Source organism: Gouania willdenowi, chromosome 13 (genome assembly GCF_900634775.1).
Source record: "Gouania willdenowi chromosome 13, fGouWil2.1, whole genome shotgun sequence".
NCBI classification, from domain to species: Eukaryota; Metazoa; Chordata; class Actinopteri; order Blenniiformes; family Gobiesocidae; genus Gouania; species Gouania willdenowi.
In genome coordinates, this window is record NC_041056.1 from 38,356,143 (window position 1) to 38,377,344 (window position 21,202).

Consider the following 21,202-nt stretch of genomic DNA (forward strand, 5'->3'; position numbering starts at 1 on the left):
TGGCTCAAGTACCCCCTTTCTCTTATTCATGAATTCAAGTACCCCTCAAGGTTCTCACCAGCGCTGTTGAGCATAGGGGCCCCCTACGTTCCGTTTGCTGGTCACTAATCCTGGCTACTGTGTATTTGTAACAATGTATAACAAACATGATCAAAAACTAAATCTAGAAAAAAATGTCTTGAGGGATGCCAGAATTTTTTGATATAAAAATGGGGTCACCATTCAAAAAAGGTTGGGAATCGTGGGCGGCGTCCGCATAGTCCCACCAATCACCTTTCCTATCCCATTTTCCATAACCCTGTGGATGACATCATGGAGTTGTGGAGGCCGCAAGACGTTCAATCTTAACCTAACCACGAGGAACGAGTGTATCATGTTTTTCCTGCAGTCTGTGCCTTCTCCTCGCCCCTCTGAGGGCTCTCTTTTCTGTTTCAGGTGTCTTGATGTTGGAGCTGGTGGTTCCTGACCGATGGTTCGCAGCTCAACTAGTCTGGAACACTCTGATGGACTATCCTTCTATCCTATATGTTGGTCCTTCTGTTCACTAACCCCAACCAGTCGAAGCGGATGGCTGTCTCCTCTGAACCTGGTTCAGCTGGAGATTTCTTCCTATAAAATAGAGGGAGTTTTTTCTTCTCACTGTCGCTAAATGCTTGTTCATGTGGATCTTGTTGGGTTATTTTTCTTACTATGAGAGTGTTTTAACCAATTGTATTACTGTGTGGTTTCATAATCTCCTGCAAGCTTCATTTGTTAAAAAAACAAAACAAAACAAAAAACAAAGATTCCTTTGAACAGTAACAGGTTTCTACCAGAGGGGGCGCTAAGTGGAACTTTGTATGTATTTATGCACACCAAAGAACGCAGGCAGCGTATCTCTGTTGCTTCCTCAGTTCAGTTAGCATTTAGCTCATAGCTCACGGTCTAAGGATGGAGGAGGCAAAGAACAAAGAGAATAAACTGGCCGAAAAGACCGATGAGAAGGATAAGGACAAGGATAAGGGACAGCAGTCCACAGCGAAGGATAAGGACAAGAAAGAGGAGCAAGAGCTGGTAAATGAGTTAATCTTTTAAACAGTTGCTAATCAAGTGGCGTTTTGCCTTAGTCACTGTCGCTCTGTCAACATGGTTTTACCGGTCGCACTCAGGGGCCATCACATTACAATGCCAACAAAGACTTGAGTGTTTTCCACGTTTGTTCACTGTATTAAACAACGCTACATATGTGCTTTGACATTTCATTGTCCTGAAGTGCTGTAGAGATCCTCGGTGTGTTGGCTAACGTTAGCCTAGCTCCTGAGCGAGTGCTAACTCCTTTCGCATTGATATCAGTACATGCTATGCTAGCATGTTTCACTAGCCAGGGTTAGCTCATGGGGACCATTTGAATGACATGGCAAGTCGAAATGTTTTGCTTACTCGACTTTAATCTATTTTATAGGGCTTGTATGTATAAAAAAGTATGTTATCATAAAGCTGAGGTGAGGTCAAGGTTCATTGTCAGTGCGTTGTGACCATTATCAGAAGTTTAGCTGTGTTTTTAGCTTTTACATCTACATTTTAATCCAACCTAAATACACTTTCATTCTGAGATCCACACGTTGTCATTAGTTTTACACTAGTTGTACATTACTCAAGTGCTTTATATTTAAAAAATAAAATAAAATCTAATTTAAATTTTATAATAGTTTTGAGACAAGTACAGTTATGCATGTTTATAATTCCTATGCATTACCCAGCAAGATGACTTGCAAGGTTTCATCACTGTTTGAATTAGTGTTCATTTATACCACGTGTCAAACTCAGGGGCCGGGGGCCAAATCCTGCCCTTTAGAGACCTTCCAATTCGGCCCTCAGGAGAAAGTAAATAAAGACAGAAAAAACAGGAATTATCATGTAAACTACCAAATAATTCAGTTGTCGATATCTCAGCCCTTCTAAATACACAAATTCAATAAAAACTCCACAATATTTAGAGGATGGTAATTTTCTCATACGTGACTGCAATCATTTTAAATCTCAAATTGTTCAAATAACTCAAAATATTTCACATAATTACCCCCAAATTAAATAACAATGTTTACAAAATCATTAAAAGAGAAAAACTTGCAGAGACTGACATTTGCCAGTATTGTCTGGATATTGTGGGCGCCTTACATACTTTTTGTATCATTTACCCAAGGATGTGGGAACTTCGGAACAAGCCATTTCAACATTAAAGCCATTTCAAAATTAAAGTCCCCAAGTTTGTCTAAATTGCCAATTTCAACAAAATTACAGTAGTACTTGGAAACGTTGTGCAGTTTAACATTCACATTAGGGTTAGTTGATCTGCTCAATTTCCTGATTCAATTCCCTTTATTAAAGTCTCCATTTGATCACAAACCAAATTTTGATTATTAATGATTAAGAATTAGATCTTTGCTGATTATTGATATTCCGTTTAACTTCAGTCAGCTGCTGAACTATTTGATTTCTCTTTTGAGTAACAACTCACAGCCCCTTCAATATTGTACACAGTGTAGGGCTGCCAACTTTGGCCGTTTAGTCGACTAATTGGTCGATGCCGTCGTGGTTGACCAAGATTTTCATTGGTCGATCAGCAATGGTATCAGTTTCAATACAGTGTGCTGTCCTCAGAGCAGAGGGGGAACAAATTAAGACAGGCTTGAAACAAGCATCCACTGTTAAATCAATCCTTTTTCTGCACAAGAACATGGATTATCCTTATATTTGATATGTGGATTATGTAAATAGATTCACTGCTGTCTCTGGCGCTGCAGCGCGCACTGCACACCTGTGTTTGACGTGCATTTGTTTCCTCGTGTGCTGATCTGATGTTGACATCAGCAGTTGTTTATTAATAAAACAGGCTTACCACTAAAACTGACGTAAATATGTCGAGCACGGATATAAATACCTAATGTCTGTCGGACCTGTAGGTTTCACTTTTCCTTTGTCAGGTTCTGGTCAAAGCTTGAATAAGGTTCATATCATAAATGGTTTGTGTTTAAAAGCAAATCGCTAACACAAAACCTCAAAACTTAATATTTTTCTCTGTTTTTCCTTCTCCTCGTCCTCCTCTGCACCTGTTCATTCATTCTCCATTTTTTTTTTTTTTTTTTTGATCGACTAATAGTGCCATAGTCTTGGTCGACCAACCATTTCCTTGGTTGACTACAGCCCTAACACAGTGTAATTGAAATATCCAAAATAGTAGAATTCACCTGGTTTGTAGTATTACATTTAAAAAAAAAAAATGTAAATAATTGATCTGAAATTTAAGGATGGATTCATACTTCAATACTAAAATGGTGCTTAATTATTTTCTTTCACTATCCTTAAACGAAATGAGGAATCATAAAGAACACATTCACTAATGGATACGGTGAGCATGAACCCTTTGTGTTTTCTCTATTTCTCAGTCAGAGGAAGACAAGCAGCTCCAAGAGGATCTGGAAATGATGGTAGAGAGACTGAGTGTAAGTATTCAGTGTTTCTAGAATAACTTTTCTCTCTTATTCTTAGAGTTAAGGAGCCCTGAGAACATTGTGATCAAGTTTTTTCTGTTTACAGGAGAAGAACACAGCACTGTACCGTCCGGCACTGGAAGAACTGCGCAGACTAATCCGCTCCTCGACCACGTCCATGACGTCCGTGCCCAAGCCTCTGAAATTCCTGCGCCCACATTATGGAAAGCTCAAAGAGATCTATGATGGCATGGCAACGGGAGAAAACAAGGTGAGGCACTGCTGTGGGAGAACAGGACATTTTTACTGCTATGGCAATACAATATGTAATGTGGCTTTTCCTAATCACACATCATTACAGGCTGTCACACTTTCTGTTGTGCCACATTGTGCCAATTATTCCCAGTACGGTTATTGAAGTTAACTATCCATCCATTTTCATACCCGCTTATTCCCGTTTAACAGGGTCGCGGGGGTCTGCCGGTGCCAATTTCCGGCTCTCATAGGTACACCCTGGACAGGGCGCCAGTCCATCACAGGGCAACACAGACACAGACAACCATTCACTCTCTCATTCACTCCTATGGGCAATTTAGAGATTCCAATCAACCTTACAGTCATGTTTTTGGATTGTGGGAGGAAGCCGGAGTACCCAGCGGAAACCCACGCAGCACGGGGAGAACATGCAAACTCCACACAGAAAGGACCCAAGTCCACCCCAGGGCTTGAACCCAGGACTTTCTTGCTGTGAGGCGGACGTGCTAACCACTAAGCCACCGTGCGCCCCTGAAGTTAACTATTGTCAATAATTTGATTTACACTCTACATTATGTATAATTCACTCTTTCTGCCTTATTTAGATTAGTATGCAGAGTAGGGGTGTAAGGATACAGTCAACCAACGATTTGATCCTAATCCCAATTTAATTAAAAAAAAAAAAAAAAAAAAAAAACTCAAATCAAAATTTGGGATGTAATGTTACACTTAACTGCTTTCAATTTCAATACATATAGATCATACTTTGGAGATAAAAAACAGATGAGTCAAAATACAGATTCTTATTATTTTATTTAAATTGTCAATATTTTTTTTAACTAATACATTTTCTTCTTATGAGCTTCTTCCAAACCGTTTGAACTCATGAACCAAAATATACTGTACTACACATTTCATTTATCACCATGCAGAGTTGAACAAAATTAAATATATTTTAAAAACATATAAAATAAAAACAGAAACCTTTTTGTTTTTATTTTTAATTTACATATTTTTCTTAAGGTGTGTGTCTTAAGGTGTGAATCTTACAGAAATGAAGAGGATGTAATCATTGTGCATGTTAAGCAGCACTGATATGTGTCCATGTTTACAGAGAAGTGATAATATTAGCACTGAAATTAGTATTTTCTGCATTCATTGTGTTTTTAATGTTTTAAAGTTAATTTGCACAAACATGAACAATATTTTGGTGAAGCAATATTTTGTATCAGTCTTCTCTTAAATACCTAAACTAAACACAAGGAGGTCAGGGTGTTTTAAGAAGAGCCACTGTGCTGTATACACTTGGGTGTCATTCATGTAAAATTGATTGAAAATGTTTTGTAATTCCTGTGAAATAGATTCAGTGCAGTAGATAAATTCTGAATTTCTACAGTTATCGTGATTCATTTTCCCGTGATATATTGATTATCGCGATAATATTGTTATCGCGGGCAAAAACATATAGCGATATATCGCATCACGAGGTACCTGGCGATACCCAGCCCTATAATTCAGTATGCTTTATGTACGTCTGCTATATGTTGCCACCTCTAAAAAATTCCTATCCCCCTCTTGCCACCCCATTGATTTTGTTTTAGATGCACCCCCTGTTGTTAAAGCCAGGGGTGTGGAACTCCAGTTCTCAAGGGCCTGATTCCTGAGACTTTTAAATGTGTCACTGCTCCAACAAACCTCAATTAAATGAATGGGTCGTTATCATGCTTCTGCAGACCTTGATGACAACACGTTGGTTTCAGCCTTGTGTGTTGGAGCAGGGACACATCTAAAAGTCTCAGGAATCAGGCCCTCGAGGACTAGGGTTCCCCACCCCTGGTTTAAGCAGAGTATTGATGCACATACTGTGCTGCATCCTTTTAATCCCCCTTATTTTCATCTATTAATAGCTGATTTAGGAAGTGTCCTGACATCCCTAGTACAGAGGCATGAGGAAACAACTTCTTTAAATGCTTTTTATTCTGCAGAAAAGAGCAATCAAAATTGTTCATAATGTTGATTTTGGGGTTCACACAATGAACTTGTTTTTTTTACCATGTGGAGCATAAAACAGCACGTTTATTTATTTAATTTATTTAAAACTGTTTTTGAGTTGTCATGTACATGATATAAATAAATAAATTCATATACACAGCAGATATATATATATATAGAAAACAAGCACAACATCATGTGAGAGTTTGCTGCATTTGCTAAAGCTACACATTATACCCGTTTTATGGTGACAATCATGGTGGAAATGTGATATTGTTCCAAAACAATGATGTAAGTTAAAACTCCTGCTCTACTCTGTGTGTGTTCCAGCAATTCTGTGCTGACGTGGTGTCTGTGCTGGCCATGACGATGAGTGGGGAGAGGGAGTGTTTGAAGTACCGCCTGCTAGGCTCTCAAGAGGAGTTGGCATCATGGGGACATGAATACGTGAGGTGAGACGGGCCATGACATCTGTAGGTTTTAATAAACGGAAAGAGCTCAACTCAACTCAAAGGTGTTTTTGAATCCACGTATTAACACAACACTTGCAAAAATACAGCATTGGCAAGAATCTACAGGTGCTGTATTTCCTCACTGTATCACAGCTGAGTTAGGGGCCTGTTTTCAATGTTTGTGCTTTTATTTTGAAGGAGATATGCATTTATATAATTGCAATTTTTCTTCTGAAAATAGGATACAATGACTTTTTTTTTTTTTTTTAAAGTATTTTCTGCTGATGCACTTTTATTAATTTCATTTGATTTAACATTTTATATGAGAACAATTTCAGCATAAGTCTACACAATTTAATTTTCCTGCTATAGGGCCTCCGATTTTCACTTTCAAAATTTCTCAAATTTTGTTTCCATGCATGTCATTGTCACTTTAAACTTATTCGTTTGGTTCTCGTTTCATCATCTTTCTTTGTTTAGATGAATTTACTGGTTTTTTAACCTTCTGAAATCATACCAAACATACTAAATATGGTTAATAGTCAACTACTGCTATTATATGCCTCGGATGATTTACAAAAACGGGATAGATATACTAATATCATATTTCAGTATGATGGTGTTACCCCCACTGCTAGTCACTCAGCCACTCGTTTAACTGAAAAAATCCCGTGCAAATGTGTGATATGATCCCAAAAAATAATTTGTGAAACCCTTGATTACTCATTTAATCACAGATTAATATCACGAGTCGAACCACTCTCACGTTTTGCATAAAATGACACACAACCATATGATTAGAGATGCTGTACGTGTCACCAGGTGAACTCATCACCAACAGCTAAACCTGTCTGTACCAGAGCCTTTTCACATTTGAATGCAGTCATAATAGAGCTGTAACTCTTTAACGGGCCGGGTCTGGTTTGGGCCTAATTTCTATCATTTTATCACATGGTCGGGTAAATAAAGCTGAGTTATTAAAGAAACTCACCTTGGATCTTTCTACATGTGTGCACACAGATGTGAATAATGTTGGGCTATAACGGGTTAGGGCTCATTCTTTGGCCCGGTTAAAGCTCTAAATCATAAAAAAAAACTGAACCGCCTGATCATCACAATATATTAAAAGCCCACTTCAGATGTAGCTCTGTATTAATTTTCAGTCCAAGGATAACTTGGTCACTTCTCATTTGAGAACGTGAATGGAATTATATGCAGAATTGCACATATTCATCCATTTGTCACATTCAATCATTTCAATCACTCAATGAAAGTGTGTAAACACATGATATTGTCCCAAATGATGGATGTGATGTGAGGAATTTTTGTCATGTTGGGGCCTGATTCAAAATAAAGAGCAGGAAAGAAAAGGGTTGGATTGACTTTACTGTTTCAGAATGTAAATTAGGGCTGCACGATTATGGCCAAAATGATAATCATGTATATTTGGATCAATATTTTATTCACGATTATTAATCACGATTATTGAACCTGTTAGGAAAAACATCTGTATTTTTATTTAACTACTTTTCAACAAACAATATATGAAGAGTTTAAAGTACAAAATAAAAGCTTTAAATGAGAATAATAATAAATACTATAACATTTTCAACATTCGGTTGTGTGAGCTCTGAGTGCGCGACACACAGAATAACAAGCGCGCACAGCTGATGTGACCTATATATCCAATCCAGGTATAACATTGGTCCTGTGTGAGAGTCCCAGAGGAAAAAAGGAGGGAGAGGTATAGACTGACATCTGGATGATCCATGTTTTATTTCTACCTGGCTTCATCCCAGCCTACAGCTGGAGCAGAGAGGTGCGGGGCCTATTGTTAACAGACCAGGCTGACCGCAGAGCATGTAAAATACAATAAGCTGCACTGCAGGTTGGTCGCTCCACATGGCTTGCTCTCATCAGTCTAGTTTACTGAGCTGCAGAGCAGCTGCTGAAGCGTTGCTCGCTTGTTTGTTAAGGCAGCTTAATGAAGCCTTAATCATGTGTTCACCCCCTGGTGGTTGGCTGACGACTGGGGCAGAGAAAGGGCCTGGTTTGATAGGCAGCAGAGCCGCATTTTAAATGTAAAAAAAATCACCGACGATCATGTTAATTTAATCGTGCAGGCTAAAATAGTGATTATGATTGGAATTCGATTAATTGTGCAGCTTTAATGTCAATTATGTTTTTCCCGTCTGTAAAAGCATGATCACGGTAAATCAGAGGCCCTGCTGCTGCTAACATGATAAACAATGATGTAATGAAGCATTTGTTGTAGCTAACTGCACCGTATGTTGATGGAAGGGTTGTTTGTAAGAGCTGATGTAACATCCGAGTGGTTTCCTCTGACTCTTCTGCAGGCATCTAGCAGGTGAGGTGGCTAAGGAGTGGCAGGAGGTGGAGGAGAACGACAAGAGCCAGCAGGAGACGCTGTTGAAGCTGGTGAAGGAAATCGTTCCCTACAACATGGCTCACAACGCTGAGCACGAGGCCTGTGACCTGCTGATGGAGATCGAGAGGCTGGACATGTTAGAGAATTACATCGATGAGAACGCTTATGGAAAAGTCTGCCTCTATCTCACTAGGTCAGTGATGCTTCAGGAGCCACTGGTGCTAAATGTGATGGTCTTTGGTTCTAACATCTGACCTCCATCTTTCCAGCTGTGTGAGTTACGTTCCTGAGCCGGAGAACTCAGCATTGCTCAGGTGTGCTTTGAACATCTTCAGAAAGTTTAACCGTTACCCAGAGGCACTGCGTCTGGCTCTGATGCTCAACGATGTGGAGCTGGTAGAAAACATCTTCACCTCCTGCAAAGACATGTGAGTACTAGCCAGGGTTGGGCTCAATTAGAATTGTAATCACGTAACTGAGGATTAGACATAGAGTAGCTTTATTGTTCCCAAAGTGGGGAATTTTACTGTCATGACAACTTGGATCAGATAAGTGAAACACGAATACCCAAAAGACACCCGAGAAATAGTGCAATGGAGATAAATACGACAATACAATAGTGCAGGCCATATATACAGTAAATATAAATATAAACACAAAAGGAATATAAAAAGAATATAGGTAAATAATTATAATTATGACATAGTTGTCATTTTTAAAAATCTGTGTCTGTCGTAATCATAATTACATGATAATTGAGTTTAGATAATGACTTTGTTATTGTAATTGCCATGAAAATTCTAGAAACAACAGAATAGTTAAAGTTCTAGGTACAGTTTTACACATGTAGTTAACAATTATTAAAATATGTTTCAGATTTGAATAAAATAAAATCGAGGGGTTGACTGACACAAAAAAGACTAACACCAAAAATAAGAAATACGTTTGTTTTTAGTGTATTTTACAGCTGATTTAGGACCCATTATCATAAGAGATGCTAACACAAGAGGAATATTAACTTTTATTAAAGGTCCAGTATTATTCTGTTTTTCACCCATTTCCATTTGTTCTAAGAACCCCAACAACAGTATTTGAAGTTTATTTTCCTTAACTCGCCTGTTTTCCAGAGTTTCTGAAAAGTGACTTTCTGAGCAGTTCTATAAACAGGTTGTTTTGGGGCCTACTTATGCATATTCATGAGTAGGCGTGTCTGTAAACGCTAACTTTGTGCCTCGCTCTTGCGAGGGAAATCACCAAAGCAATTTTCTTTTGCTGTCCACACTCTGTTGTTGTTTTCAGCCAAATAACTGCTCATTACAGTAAAACACATTGCTATTCAAGCAGCTATTGTTATTGTGAGTCTCAGCACTTCATTGTGTGTTTATTGCAGCGGAGTCATTCAGCTGTTTAAAGCACTCACAGGAGTGTTAAGCTGCTAAGTCACTTTCTTCTCCTCCTCATCGCTATTACTACAGGAATAGTGCATTCAAGGTGATAATCATTGGTTTTGTCCAAACGCTGCGTTGCCTTGTGACACCTTTAGGGATGTAACAATTCACTGAACTCCCGATACGATTTGATTCACGATACTGGGTTCACGATGCGATTCTCTTACAATTTATTTTACAAAATGGGACTGTAGATAAATGATGATTGAAAAATATTCCTTTATTTTTTTTTGAGAAAAAAACTAGAAAATACTGTACTATTTTCCTTTTATTTTTCATTGTCAAAAGAATCCCCTGATAAACTATTCAAAACAATGCAATTTAACTAAAAATAAATCTTGAATGAAATAAAGGAATAATACAAATGAAGAAGCCTATTAATTTAAATTCTGGTTCTATAATAAACAATGCAAAACTGCATAATTATTTTTCTTTTTAAAAGTGCAACTAAAAATGTATTTTGTGCCTTAACAATTGGACTTTAAAAAACAACAAAAAAAACAGTCATTGCCTTGTATTTACGTCAGATATTTGTTTGGACCAGCAGAGGGCGCTGGTAACCCAGTGATGGGTTGGCATGCAGATATTCTGTGCAGTGAAGAAGAAATACTATGCTAGCAGACAGAGCTAATAGAAAAACGTGACTTTTACAGATATTCACGTAATATTACAGCTATTCTTTCGGTGCTAAAGGGGTAAGGAATCATTTATGAACATATTTAAGAGTAGAAGGCGGCCAGAAAGAAAGTAGTTGCAGATTCCGCCCGCCGCCTCAGCATTTGGACAAGAGAAGAATAAATATATAACCCTAACCCTCTGCTGTTTAATAAAAGTACTGCGATTAAATTTTCAGAAAATCGATTTCAACCGTGATACCTATGAATCGATTTTTAACTGCCTTACGATTAATCGTTACATCCCTAGACACCTTTGTTGCCCACGTCTCCTCAGGGAGTGGTTAAATGCAGAGAACACATTTTGTGTACGTAGCTTTAGATATATGACAATAAAGTATAATGTGTATTCTAAGGCTGGGTGATATATCAAGTTTTTCATAAATATCGATATTTATCTAGGAGATATAGCATAGGACTATATTGTAATATTGATATAATTCACGTAACAATAGTTTCTTCCATGGAGCCGCCATTATGCCTTTTTCTCCTCTATCTGTCCCTCTCAACCCTGCCGCTCTCTCGTTCTGTCCCTTTGCTTGCAGCCGAAACAAACCACGCTGAAAGCTTCAATGACTCGTGCTGTGCCTTATGAAAGCGGGGCGAGATTACCAAGGCAGTAGCCTACCATAATGCTAAAGACATGGTCCCCATAATAAGCAAGTCTGACAGGCATAATGCTTAGTAAAACACTGTGCAGGAGTGTGTGTGTGTGTGTGTGTGTTTGTGCTCGCTGTAGAGATCCAGAGGGATCCACGGGTCGATAACGTTATAAACAGGACTCAAAACAACTTGTTACCATCACACTGCATGTTTATTGTATGCAAGGGAAGCTCAAACACTGCTTCTATGTCATTTTAGATGGGATGGTAACAGAAAAGTAACATAAAACTCTATCCAGTCTCACTCCCAAATCAGGAAGAAGGCAGGTCTGACTCAACTCTGACCTTATGTTACTATGGCTCCCTTAAAGGGTCAGTCCTCAGAAGGCCAGCATTACAGTGCGTGTTTGTGTGTGCGCGCGTGCTAGTAGTGGCAACTGTTTCTATATTATGTATCTGATAAATTCACAATTGATAGTTAATTGTAATAATTTAAAAAAACTGTACAGCACTTTGGTCAGCTGAAGTTGTTTTTAAAATGTGCACAAATGCACTTAATTTGTTTTATACATTTTGATATTGTTTTCTACACCTCTGTTAATGGTGGTATTTTAAGGGTTTGCCTCTGAAAAAACAGTTATGGTATGCTATAATGGTTAGAGGGAAACCCCATTTACATCACAGAGAAAACATTAATGCATACTAAGTATTGCCATTTTGCTTCGATTTTATGCATCATCTCAAGGCGAGGGCAAAATATCGATATATATATATATATATATATATATATATATATATATATAGCCCTAGTATATTCTATATTAAACCGCAGGGTTTGGTTTAGCTGTGAGATAGTTTGAGAGGGAGGAGCTCGTATTCTTATAGGGTAGGAGGAGCCAGCATTGTCAGGAGGAGGAGTTTCCGCTGGGTGACGTCAACAAGCGGGCAAAATTCAAAATGTGGATTAAGAAGGGACTTTTTCAACTTTGGTCCTCTGAATGAGGCTAATGGAATGTATATCACTGTAGCAAAACCATTATTAAGTAATTTTTTTATAATACCGCCCCTTTAACTTATTTATTTCAGGCTCAGTAATTGTGATTAATTGTAATTGAGAACGTGATTCTAATTGACTTTCAGAGGATAAAAACAATTGTAATTGGAAAAGATGCTGGTCATTGTAGTCATAATCAAATTATAATTGAACATGCATAATTAAAAACGTACTTGTAACTGAAAAATGTAATTGACCCCAACCCTGGTACCAGCTGTACACGGACTACGGCTACTCGTGGTGCTGTTCACTCTCCCTCTGATTGAACCACAACATGTTTTTTTTTTCTTTCCAGAGTCATCCAGAAGCAGATGGCCTACATGCTTGGACGCCATGGCATGTTCCTGGACCTCAACGAGGAAGTGGAGGACTACGAGGACCTGACGGAGATCATGTCCAATGTGCAGCTCAACAGTAACTTCTTGGCTCTGGCCAGAGAGGTAGGGGAGAGGCGAGATGAAACCTTTGATTGTTGACATGATGTTTGTTGGATCATTCCCTGTCTGTACATGGCTTGGTCCTCTTAATGTAGCAAGCTGTGCTACAGATTTGTCTGTTAAAGCCCTGTTGCCATATTAACAAAGCATCCTAGGGCTAAAAGTAGCTTTTAGTGTCGTCATTCTTCGAAAAAATCTTAGGATTCTTTGAATTTTAAGATTTTTTTCTTAGAAGTTTTCCTCTTATGTGAGAAATATCCAAATGTATACTATATGGGGACATTTATGTACAGTAGGTACACTACTTGTACTCAACCGTTCCATGATGCATTGAGAACGAAATGTAAAATGGTCCTGGGGCCAGCTTCAAGCTAAAAAATCAAACGTCCTATTTTCAAAACAAAAGCATATTCTTGTCTTCCATTAGTATTTTAACGCTTTTGTAAATGGGGCTTTTGTTTTGAAGTTACCAGAAAGTTTTTCAGCACAAAATGGTTTTTCTGCAAGTTTTATGGATCAAATGATCACATGTTGATATTCTACTTGGTTACGTTCTCACTTAAAATGCTTTCAAAGGTGGAGAATCAAAAGAGATATTTAGCCTCAGTGTGATTCAGGTTTGTGTCATTGTAGGTTTTAAATGTATCTCCTGTAACTTGGAAGTATACTTCAGTGGGAATGTGAACGGTCATCATCCTAATCGGAGTGCTCAATCAGATCATTACAGCCTTGTGTTGTTGTGATTTATTCGCTCTCTGAAACCCTAAAAAGGAGCAAGCGGTTCACAAAATGGTTGGATGGATTTGTACGCTTTCCTCTGGATTCTCATCGGTTGCATGCATGGAATTACTGTATATACTGTAGATTACAGGGTTCTCACCAGGAATTTTTCACAGCATGGGGGCGTAACGCGCGAGTGAAAATGTTGAAATGTATGACTCTTTGAGTGCCAAAATTATTTTTATTACCTTACTTTAAGGGGTGTGCCATTATGCCTTCTAAGGGACCTCACAATTCAATTCGATTTCGAGTCATGGTGCTACGATTTGATTAATCAACTTTTTTCTTTTCCTCACTTGGTGGCTATTTCATACTTTTAAACAAGGTATATGTGTCAGTATCCATTCATTAAAGTAACCAAACAAGTTTATCGCTATTATCTTTATATCAAATTATCAAATCCCAGTAATCATATTACAAAAGAAATAAATATGTATAAAAATAACTACAATATTACCTTGTTAAGCTAATTCAATCTGATCTAACACAAAAGCTTATTCAGTAAAAAGAAATAGACTTCCAAACAAAACTTGCAGCATAAATCCCACAAGAAACTAAACATTTTGCTGTGCACAATCAAATCTGCTTTAAACTCACAAAACGTCCAATATCAGCTCTCAAACACTTGTGGAAGTTGGGTTTTTAAGTAAAAGGTGGATATGTAAAACAACACAATGAATTATTAATGCCAGGTGACGATACAAACGTGCAGCTACTCATCATCGTTGCTGTCTTTACTTTGAAATTGTGTAAAAAAAGGAGCTAGTCAACATGCTTCCAATTAAGTATGCTCTGCTGTGCAGTTAGACAGGTGTCCGTGTTTCTAGACTGGTCGGGTGGGGGGTCGACATCGCCGCCGACCCCTTGCGCCAACTGTCGTGGCACTGAGGACAGTCCGTGCCGGGGGTGAGGGGACTCCGTCCCCACCGTAAAACAGAGAGGGCTCAGTTGGAGCGGGGCGGTGCCTTTGCTGCTGGGCCCTTCCAGGCCACGGTATGTTTGAGCCTCTGCACGTAGCAAAGTCTGGACTGTCCGCACTCCTCGGAGCTTATATATGTGGACGGTTATCATAGTTGCGTCAGCAGAGGATGCATTGCTCACAAGAAGCATCGGAGGCAGCTAAAGGGCTCCAGGGGTCATATAGTAAAGACAGAAGCGTCTGAACCAATCGCCTGTATTAAATATACGCTGTGGCTGATGTAAGTGTTTTTGGGTTATTCAGATTAAAAAGAGTTAAAACAACCCGTGCATACCTGGTAGTCCCTTTTGTGTCCAAGTGTGCAACAATTATTACGACAGTACCGATTAAAAAAGGAAAAAACAACAGAAAATCCTCACTACGCTTCTGAAAACTGAACGTAAGGGGTGCTATTGTTCCATAGGGGAGCAAAACTACAACGTCGGGGACCCCTACGCTCAACAGCGCTGGCGAGAACCCTGGATTATGATTTAATGAAGTTTTGTTTTTTTTGTTTTTTTGTACCTGGCTATAAGAGACCAAGATCACCATTCAACTCCAAGACTAATGAAAGACCGTTTCCTTGTTATATTGACCTGTTTTCAGCCGCTTCAGATATTATGAGACACAATCTATATTTCAGACAGTGTACATCCCTCTATAAACTATATTCTTTATTCCCAGTTGGACATCATGGAGCCCAAAGTCCCAGATGACATCTATAAAACACACCTGGAAAACAATCGTAAGTCCATGCTGTGATGAAAACTGTTTTTTACAAGTCACGATAACAAATGAACAAGCCAATCATAACGTGTGTGAGACAGGGTTTGGAAGCAGCGGCTCACAGGTGGACTCCGCCCGCATGAACCTGGCCTCTTCCTTTGTGAACGGCTTCGTCAACGCAGCCTTTGGACAAGACAAACTGCTCACTGACGACGGCAACAAATGGCTGTACAAGAACAAAGACCATGGTAAGAAAAAGAAAAAACAATTTAATCAGATCTAACGGGATCCACTGACTGCATTGTCAGTGATTTCTTTTTATTGATTTACTCTTTTTTTAAATGCATTTTCTGCTCTCTGTTGTTCATGCTGATTCTCTGTGTCCCCTCAGGCATGTTGAGTGCTGCGGCTTCTTTAGGAATGATCCTGCTGTGGGACGTAGATGGTGGTCTGACCCAGATCGACAAATACCTCTATTCCTCTGAAGACTACATAAAGGTAGCAATCATTTTTATGCTTCACAGGTTTTCTATCGCATGTTTTTGGTCACTTTATGAGTTACACATTTTTAATAGTGTTGAAGTTGTGTGTGTTAGGCAAGGCAAATTTATTTGCATAGTGCATTTCATACTCAAGGCAATTCAGTGTGCTTTAAATGATCAAAATGTTGAACAGAAAACATTCAACAGCTTCAAAATCAATCATTTCATTTATTCAGATAAGGTTTTTCAGGAATTTTTTTTGTCCTGACATGTTTAAACTGCCAGTCTTCCTCAGTGGAACCATCAAGGTTGAAAAGCAGAACTCCTCATGTGCATCTTTTGTAGCTCTGATGAGATGTTATTTAAATACTCTAAGCAGGTGAAGCTGATTAAAGCCGCTCATGTTTTCACGGAGCGCCGCTGCACTTGACGAGAAACGGACGGAGCTTCACAGGCACAGCAAAGTTAAGCAGGGGCTGGTCAGCTCTGATTTTAGGAGTCAATGATGATTTGCTTAGTTTTTTGGCAGGTTAGATGCTGTTTGGGGTGGTTTAGGCAGTGTTTAATGCAGCCAGGATGGGAGGGGGGAGGGCGGTGCACCTAATGAGCGTTCCCCGAAAACATTTCCCCGTTAAAAAAGTTCTTTGCCTTGTGGTGATTGGGTTTCATGCCAATTCTGTCCATTTCCGCGTTTACCATTTTCATTGGGCGATTCCGTGATTACAACCGCGATTCTGTTAAGGTGGATTTTATAGGGCCCTACTGAATACAAATTATGAAAAATCAACTTGTGCAGTTTTGTTGATCACATATGAGGTAAGTTGAGTGTTCACCGGCACAAAATGTGAAATAAATCCATGCAGTCATTTGTTTGTGGTCTTTGTAGGTCTTACAACACAGAGAAAATTGCTCCGTTTCAAATTTTCTACATTTGTGACGTCACAAGTGAAATCGGGAAAGAAAATGTCCTCCCCTCCGCTGATAACTCCACCTATGGACTCCACCACCAACCTGAGTCCTTTTGCGAAAGTCCGCCATTGTTTTTCTTGCTAGCGAAGGAATAATGGCCAGCGGTAAAACTAAATACAGAACTTTCCTGCTGCCGGTGTCACGCCTCCACAGTGATGTACACTGTAGTGTAGGGTACTCCGTTCTTGTGGTTTGGCGCATTGGTGAACCTATTATATCGCCATGTGTCGCTGATCTGACATGTTTGTGACACAATACAATTCAGCGGTTGGAGAAAACAAATAATGATCACATTAAATGCACTATTCCTGTAGTTAGAAGAGCAATGGAGGAGGAGAAAGTGACTTAGCAGCTTAACACTCTGGTGAAACTTTGAATGACTGCTGCGAGATCCTAAGTGCTGAGACGGACTCACTTACAATGTTTAACTAATGTGCAGTTTTTTGGCTGAAAACAATAACAGTGTGTGGATAGCAAAAATAAAATTGCTTTGGTGATCACTGGCCACTATTACATGTTTTTTTTTATTTGGAATTAGTTATTCGGAATTAAAGTGCTCTGCTTTGTCTTTACATGGAAATAGTAATTCCCGAACTGAGGTTTGATGGAAAACCGGTTTATTAGGCTTTAGGTATGTCCGCTTTAGGTCTGGGGGTTGGGAAGGCTCTGATTGGACAGGGGGTGAACGTGACGTGTCACATCTATTGGGAGAAACACAACAAACCTTTTATTGTCGGCTGTAACACAGACGACCACTCATGAGAACTGTTTTCACCTTTATTTTGATTGTAGTTTTGAAGCAGCAGCTCAACAATAACACACTTTGGTCCGTGGAGAGGAAGAGAGATATGAGCTAATCACTGGTAAATAAAGCCCAGTAAAACTCCAGAAAACAATAACCAGGAATAAATAGTTGCTCCCTGGTAAAGATAGTAGCTCTAACAGCCTGTGCAGCAGTATGGGGACGCATTTCCTCCTCCTCCGGGTTTTAGTTTCACCCGTCTGGTGAAGCCAGCTCCGTTTACTGATCTCCATGTATATGTGTTTTTTCCGCATGCTTATGCCTCCGTCCATCCACTCTTTTCAATAAATTCATGTCTGTTCATTTGCTTGTCCTTATTTGCACTCACGCGTGTGTTCCTCCTCTCATGCAGTCTGGTGCTCTCCTGGCCTGTGGCATCGTAAACTCAGGTGTGAGGAATGAGTGTGATCCTGCTCTCGCTCTGCTCTCTGACTACGTCCTCCACAACAGCAACGTCATGAGGATAGGAGCCATCTTTGGGTGATGAGAGCTTTGCTTTCAACCACCAAAGGAGGCTTTAGTTCTATCCTAATGTTTGCCTTTTTGCTTTTAGACTGGGTCTGGCCTATTCTGGCTCCAACAGAGAAGATGTCCTGTCTTTGCTCCTGCCTGTCATGGGAGACTCCAAGTCTAGCATGGAGGTATGGCTGTGGTCAGGGTTAGGGTCAATTACATTTTTAAGTAACAATTATGTTTTCATTTCATTTATTAATTTTTCACACATTAAAGAAAAAACAACATTAAAGGTGCAAGGAGGGAATGACAATCCGTGTACCCTTCATTCTTTGGTTATTCCGTTTAAAACCAAATCAAAATAACAATGTGGTCGCAATCAAAAACCAGAAAAGCAGCGTTTTTCTTTTTTAAAATTAAAATATTAATGGTGATGTCTTGTTCTGCTTGTGCAATATTTTAGGGAAAATTAGAGCAAGAGCTTAAGCTCTTCACATTCTGTCAGCGCGAACAATGTTATGGTCCAAATAGTATCCAAATAAACTGGTGACTGACTATCTACTGTGAAACTGGTGTGAGGAACAGATGTTAGAACTTCTACCATTTGACGCTTTTGCAAAAACAATTACACGGCTTTTGTGAGGGCAGTAAAAATATTTATTTTGCATGTTTTGATACCGCTAGCCACTAACGGCAGCTGTCAACACACAGAAGTTGATCACAAGAAACGAGGAGCACTAGTAGATTCATTACACTACCTCTGTTTCCTAAGTTTAATCACATATTGTGTGCATGCTTTTCAAAGCATAATTTTTTAAAATTGTATTTCATTTCACCAGTTCATCAGTAATGTGGCTTGCTCCCCCGTCTGTGGGCCCCCTCTGTGTGGTGAGCTTAAAACATTAACCTCTCGTCTTATTCAAAATAATCTCATTTCAAAATATCACACAAACGGAACAAGATTTAATTTTAAAACTGAAAAACGCTGCTTGTCTGGTTTTTTATTTTTCTGTGTTTTGGTTTTAAGTCAGTAAAACAAAATAATAAAATTAATGTAAGAAAAAGCTTGATATGAAACATATTTTAATAATTGTTAACTACATATGTGTAGAACTGTAACGTAGTTCCCCAGTTTTGCATTAAATTATAATTACCAATTTCTATAGAATTTTCATAGCACATACAATTACAAAGCCAATTATCTAAACTCAATTACAAGTTAATTACAGTTATGACAGCAACATATTTTTTAAATTACACTTATTATTACACCATAATTGTAATTGATTATCAATTATAATAGACCCCAACTCTGACTGTGGTGCTTCACACACCAATGGTTGCTTTGTTTCTGTGTGATGATAAATGTGCAGGTGGTTGGTGTGACAGCAATAGCGTGTGGCATGATCGCAGTCGGCTCTTGCAATGGCGACGTGACCTCCACCATAGTTCAGACCATCATGGAGAAGAACGAGCAGGAGCTGAAGGACACTTATGCTCGCTGGCTGCCTCTCGGCCTAGGACTCAACCACCTCGGTGTGAACAATCTAACATTTACCAGCAGAAGCTCAACAAAACTTACATCACAAATGTTACTTTGTTGTATATTTGCCTATTTGTGCAACACTGTTGTTTTCACTGTGTGTAGGGAAGGGGGAAGCCATTGAAACAACGCTGGCAGCTCTGCAGGTGGTACCAGAACCTTTCCGCAGCTTCGCCAACACTCTAGTGGACATCTGTGCTTATGCGGGTGAGCTTTTTGCTTCCTGTTCTTCTAGCTCACTGCAGACAGCGCTAAAGTTACAGCCAGGATTGGGGTCAATTGCATTTTTCAATTACAATTATGCCTTTCATTATCAATGTTCAATTACAACAGTGACTAACATTTTTTCCAATTACAATGAAATTACAATCATTATTTCAGGGTCCCCACGGTCATGAATTTCCTGGATAAGTTATAGAATTTGAAATAAGGATTTCCCAGTCTTGAAAAGTCATGGAATAATTTAACTGTTTCAGAAATATAGCTTATTTTATTTTAATGTTTAAAATATAACTTTCGCTATTACTATGGGGCGTTCAACATGTCCCTTAACCCTATAACACCTTGTGTTGTACATAACTTTGGATAAAAGTGTCTGCTATTTGAAATTGTAATCTTATAATTAAACATGCTAGCACTTAGTAATAGCTAGGGATGTAATGATTCACTCAACTCCCGATACGATTCGATTCACGATACTGGGTTCACGATACGATTTTCTCACGATTTATTTTACAAAATGGGACTGTACACAAATGATGACTGAAAAATATTCCTTTATTTTTTTGGGGAAAATACTGTACTATTTTCCTTTTGTTTTTCATTGTCAAAAGAATCCCTTGATAAACTATTCAAAACAATGCAATTTAACTCAAAATAAATCTTGAATGAAATAAATAATAATACAAATGAAGAAGAAGCCTATAGTAAACAATTCAAAACTACATAATAGTTCTTTTTCTTTTTAAAAGTGCAACTGAAAATGTATTTTGTGCCTTAACAATTGGACTTTAAAAAAAACAAAAAAAAAAAACAGTCATTTTACTGTATTTACGTCAGGTATTTGTTTGGACCAGCAGAGGGCGCTGGTAACCCAGTGGTCGGTTGGCATGCAGATATTCCACCAGTGAAGAAGAGATGCTATGCGCTAGCAGACAGAGCTATTAGAAAAACGTGATTTTTACAGATATTCACGTAATATTACAGATATTCTTTCGGTGCTAAAGGGGTAAAGAATCATTTAATAATAATAATAATAATGCATCAGTTTTATATAGCGCTTTATCATAGACACTCAAAGTCACTTTACAGAATTAAGGCATTATTCTTTCACTCCACACTTAGTGGTGGTAAACTACTATTGTAGCCACAGCTGCCCTGGGGCAGACTGACGGAAGCGAGGCTGCCATAGTGCGCCATCGGCCCCTCCGACCACCACCGACACTCACTCACACACTACATTCATACTAGGCAATGTAGGTGAAGTGCCTTGCCCAAGGGCACAATGACAGATACCACTGGGTGACTGCCACCCCACTGTGGCACCTGGAATTCTCAGTGGTCTCCCATCCAACTACTAACCAGGCCTAGACCTGCTTAGCTTCCGAGATCTAACGGGATCGGGCAATTTATGAGCATGTTTAACAGTAAATGGCGGCCAGAAAGAAAGTAGTAGCAGATTCCGCCCGCCACGTCCGCGTCTGGAAGGATTAATAT

The 21,202-nt window shown here is 39.0% G+C and overlaps 1 protein-coding gene across 2 annotated transcripts in view; it reads left to right on the forward strand.

The window, feature by feature from the left end:
- The first annotated feature begins 843 nt into the window (after positions 1-843).
- The window catches only part of psmd2 (proteasome 26S subunit ubiquitin receptor, non-ATPase 2), a 30,562-nt gene continuing 10,203 nt past the window's right edge, over positions 844-21,202 (forward strand). For both annotated transcript variants that reach the window (XM_028463960.1, XM_028463961.1), the window contains exons 1-14: positions 844-1,053; positions 3,426-3,482; positions 3,577-3,741; positions 6,048-6,169; positions 8,527-8,751; positions 8,828-8,986; positions 12,632-12,776; positions 15,196-15,256; positions 15,339-15,485; positions 15,629-15,735; positions 17,843-17,970; positions 18,044-18,131; positions 19,317-19,479; positions 19,592-19,693. In XM_028463960.1, the coding sequence (XP_028319761.1) occupies positions 931-1,053; positions 3,426-3,482; positions 3,577-3,741; positions 6,048-6,169; positions 8,527-8,751; positions 8,828-8,986; positions 12,632-12,776; positions 15,196-15,256; positions 15,339-15,485; positions 15,629-15,735; positions 17,843-17,970; positions 18,044-18,131; positions 19,317-19,479; positions 19,592-19,693 (1,792 nt within the window). In that variant the 5' untranslated portion in view covers positions 844-930. The remainder of the gene's footprint in view (positions 1,054-3,425; positions 3,483-3,576; positions 3,742-6,047; positions 6,170-8,526; positions 8,752-8,827; positions 8,987-12,631; positions 12,777-15,195; positions 15,257-15,338; positions 15,486-15,628; positions 15,736-17,842; positions 17,971-18,043; positions 18,132-19,316; positions 19,480-19,591; positions 19,694-21,202) is intronic.